Genomic DNA, 4,315 nt, shown 5'->3' on the forward strand with positions numbered 1-4,315 from the left:
GGCTGTCTACAGTTCTGTGCTGAGGCCCAGAGGCCCTCTCCAGGTTCAGTGGGAAAGGTACGTAGGTTGATTACTGACATCAGCCATGGGCAAGGCGGATAGGCTGCGGGGACATCTGCTCTGTGCCAGCCTGGACCACACATCGCAGCTGCTGGCCTTGCCTCTCTGCCTCAGTGCTGAGCTATTCAGAGCTATTCAGAGCATGGTGGAGATGGCTGAGGGAATTGGAAGCCCCCGAGATTCTTTGCTCCTCTGGGAGTCATACCTCTTTCCCAGGCAGGAGAAGGGGAGGCCCAGGGCAAGGGAAGACACATGACATAAAATATTCCCAGTGTCGGGTGCAGTGGTTCACACCTGTAATCTTAGCACTTTGAGAGGCCGAGGCGGGCAGATCATGAGGTTAGGAGCTCAAGACCAGCCTAGGGGGAAACCCTGTCTCTACTAAAATACAAAAATGAGCTGCGCTTGGTGGCGAGTGCCTGTAGTCCCAGCTACTCGGGAGGCTGAGGCAGGAGAGTTGCTTGAACTCAGGATGTGGAGGTTGCAGTGAGCCAGGATCATGCCACTGCACTCCAGCCTGGGGGACAGAGTGAGACTCCATCTTAAAAAAAAAAAAAAAAAATCCACGGTGGTGGCTTCATGAGCACCTCTAGCTTATTCTTTTTCTAATATGCTAACTGTGGCCTGGACCAAATTAGAAAAATCCAAGAACACACTGTACTGAGAACATGTGCATGCCCAATTATGCCCAGAAATGCCCAAGTGTTGTTCCTGGGAAGGGGCAGAGCCCTTCTGCCCACCCCAAAACCCTGTGTAGATGATGGTGCAAAGCTCGCGTCAGCCAACCTCAGACCATCCAGGGCTGGCCACAGTCTAACAGGTCCTAAGATAGGACTTCTGTGCTGACTCCAGACAGTGAAGTCAGCACAGGCTCCAAGACTGCTGTGTACCCTTAGGCCACCAAAGTGTCAGGCAGGGTGACAGCCACAAACCCCAGGGGAGAGGCACAGAGGGACCTCGAAAGGACCAGAAGCCTGACAGAAAGTAGGCACGGAAAGTGAGGTCCCCTGACACTCCTGCTTGAGCTGTGACAGCATTGAAGGGTTTCCTGCTTCCAAGGGGCCAGATCTGATGAGAAGGGCAGCTGCAGCAGGGTGGGCGGGCTGGGCTCAGTGGCAGCCGCAGGCCTTGACCACCATGTTGCGCTTCTTGCGCAAGATGACATTGTTGCTGCTGTCATAGTAGAGCACGGAGGTGGCGCTCAGCTTGGTGGGCGCACAGCACGCCTTGGGGACTGCGTCTGGCTTCATCAGGTGCACCTGGCCAGGGAGAGGGCACAGGCAGGGGCATGAGCCCAGTGGCCGCCTCCGAGGACCCACCCAGCCCCACCCCAGCTCCACCTGCTCCCCACCCTGGCCATCTCCAGGCCACATGGGAGCAGCACAATAATAATAACTATTCACAGGAATAAGAGCAGCCCTCTGGGCTCTGGGAGCAGGAGCCGTGGTGACCAGCAGTGCCCAGGGAAGGACACAGGGCAGGACACCTGTGGGGCAGGTGGGCAGGGTGCTCCCAGGCCAAGGGCTCAGACTTCCTCCTGGGGATGATGGGAAGGAGAACCGCATGGCCAGGTTTGTGCCTTAGTGAGGTCCCCGATGGGGAGCCTGGAAGGACCACTTCCTTCTTTTGGCCCTTTGGACCCAGAGGCTCCACCTCCCATACCCCGCCTCCCTCCCCAGGCTCTTGGAGCCCAGGTCTTGGTCCCTCTCCTGTGCTGCTCTCCAGACTTGCAGATCCTGCTCCCCTCCCCACTTCTGCATTTAGGGTCTAACAGGGCCTCGGCAGAACACCAAGTTCCTCTCTCCCTGACATCACAGCCCTGCCTGGGAGGCCTCCTGGATGCCTCCTCTCCCCTTCTCCCTTCCCTGGGAGCAGCCCCTGGCTCAACCTCTACCTCTGTGCTGTCTCAGACCACCTGCCCAGTCCAGCTGCCATCACCTGCCAGGTGACCACAGCAGCCCTCCTCCCCTGCTCCTCTGCCTTCCACTCCTCCCACCTTCAGCCTCCCCAAGCCAGAGAGGTCATTCTGGAGGGTGACATGGACCATGACACTGCTTTGCTAAAGACCTCTGACAGCTTCTCAGGTTGCTTAGAAACAAATCCACCCTCCTTCCCAGGAACCCCCGGACCGGGAGCCAGCCCTGCCCACCCCGGCATCACCTCCCTCCACCCTTCCTCCCAGTCACTGCACCTAAGCCCTCCCCGCTGCTGGCCCTGATCTTAGGACCAGCGTGCTCCTGTCTTAGGGCCTTGCACTTGCTCTTTCTGCTGGAACGTTCCTCCTCCAGCTGCCCTTCCTTGTGTGGAGAGGCTGGGCCCAATCTCCCTCCACTGATAGGCGGCCTGCCGTGTTCTTCCTCACAGGAGGCATCAGCTCTGTGGGTGGTTTGCTTCCGTGCCCACCGACAGCCTCCCTTAGAGCATAGTGCCTGATTGCTGCCCAGCAGGTTGTGAATGCTCACTTTAGTTGAGCCCTTGAGGGGCAGGGGCAGAGGGGACAGAGTCCGGGAGTTGCAGTCACCTCCCCATACATGCAGCCTTGAGAACCACACAGCATAAAGGGTGGCTGGAAGGAGGGCGCTCCAGGTGTCCAGCGAACGCCATTTGACCGCCCAGAAAGTAAGTCTTATCATAGGCTCAAAGCAGCTTTTGATAATCCCTTTCCTCTCATGCCAAGGCATTGCCTTTCTGTGTGGATGTGTGATTGTTTTTTTAATTTTTATTTTAGAGATAGGGTTTCACCATGTTGCCCAGGCTGGTCTCAAACTCCTGGGATTACAGGTGTGAGCCACCGTGCCTGAAGGCATCGCCTTTGAACCTCCTATGAGAAAACCATAAGGCTGTGGAATACCAGGACTGGGATTCTAGGTAAAAATTTCTAGAAGGAAGCCTGGGTGCCAGAATCTGCAAACACACAGAGCACTCAGCAGTGAGCAGCACCAGTGATCCCATCAGAAGCCGCTTTCATCATTTAAGTTTGCCCCAGACACTGAGGCAACAAAAGCCAGGGGATCTGGAGAAAACACAAATGGCCAAGAGAGAAATGGGAAAAGCCAAAGGGTAGAGAGCCAAAGGGTAGAGAGCCACACCATCTAGACGCTCCCTGCCTGCGGTGTGGCACAGGTGGGTGAGTGCACACGCACGTCCCTCATGCTGTGTGACATATCCTGGGTGGGCAGACTTGCCAGCGTACTCAGGTGCCCGCGTGTTAAGATCACAGTCCCCACACGGCGTGCACGTCCATTTCGTGTGCTGTGCCTCTGTCAGTCTGGGCACCGCACACAGGTGCATAAGTGTCCCACAGGAGCATGTGCGGTGCGTAGAACAGGCGCGTGTGCATGGCTGTTTATTGTCAGTGTGGGGTGTGTCTGTATTCAGGTGTGAGTCTATGTGGGCTAGCGTGGCTGTATGAGGATCAGGTCCTGCAGAGCTGTGGAAATTTGGTGGCGTTACTGACTCCGTGCAGAGGAAGCTCCCTGAGACACGGAGCAGGTCCCCCCACTGCCCTCCAAGCTGGCTGGACCAGACCCCTCTCCGCAGGGTCCCCCACCCCAGGAAACTGGGTAGGACAGGCACCGTACTGACCAGGGACTGCAGGATGGCGTGGTTGGTGGCGTTCATGCAGGAGCCCAGCGGAAAGGAGCACTCCCCCTCACAGTAATAGGCTGAGTAGCCTTGCGGGGCGATGATCCAGTCCTGGGGGTATGGGAGAAGGTGAGTCCCATCCATGTGCCCCTCCCTGAGCCTTGGGCCCAAACCCACCCTCCACCCCTGCAGGGCAGTCTCCCCCAAGAGGCCTGAATCCACTCAGGAACCCCCAGCACATGCTGGGCAGGAGCTCAGGCCCGACATCCCCCGTCCTCACTCTTCATCCCTCCCCAGCCGGCCCTCCCCTGCCAATGCCTCCCAGAGCTGCAGTCGAAGACCCAGCCGCAGCAGATGCAGGGAGGTCTCAGTTTCCTTGCGGCAATGCCAACAGCTTAGTTGGTTCAGTCTTTATTTGCATGGTTTAAAAAAAAAAAACAAAAAACAACACTGTTTCTCACCACGTTCTCACTTTAGAAAACTTGGAAAACACAAAGAAAAAAATACGTAAGAAAATTGAAATCACCCATGCAGTCCTCCCTGCAGATTCCCTTCTGCTCCACAGGTGGCGATTGTCATTTCAGAAACAAGGACCAGAGTCAGCACTTACCAGCCAGCCAAGGTCCTGGAAGCTGACGTAGAGCTCGTGCCGACGGCAGACCTGCCGGCC

The 4,315-nt window shown here is 56.8% G+C and overlaps 1 protein-coding gene across 1 annotated transcript in view; it reads right to left on the bottom strand.

Annotated features, from left to right (window-relative positions):
• Positions 1-452: 452 nt before the first annotated feature.
• The window catches only part of LOC108288808 (bone morphogenetic protein 8A), a 32,170-nt gene continuing 28,307 nt past the window's right edge, over positions 453-4,315 (bottom strand). The window contains exons 5-7 of the mRNA XM_017507895.2: positions 4,256-4,315; positions 3,646-3,756; positions 453-1,319 (exon numbers count right to left, since the gene is read on the bottom strand). Coding sequence (XP_017363384.1) covers positions 1,170-1,319; positions 3,646-3,756; positions 4,256-4,315 — 321 coding nt within the window. The 3' untranslated portion in view covers positions 453-1,169. The remainder of the gene's footprint in view (positions 1,320-3,645; positions 3,757-4,255) is intronic.

This window comes from Cebus imitator, unplaced genomic scaffold, assembly GCF_001604975.1.
Source record: "Cebus imitator isolate Cc_AM_T3 unplaced genomic scaffold, Cebus_imitator-1.0 Scaffold385, whole genome shotgun sequence".
NCBI classification, from domain to species: Eukaryota; Metazoa; Chordata; class Mammalia; order Primates; family Cebidae; genus Cebus; species Cebus imitator.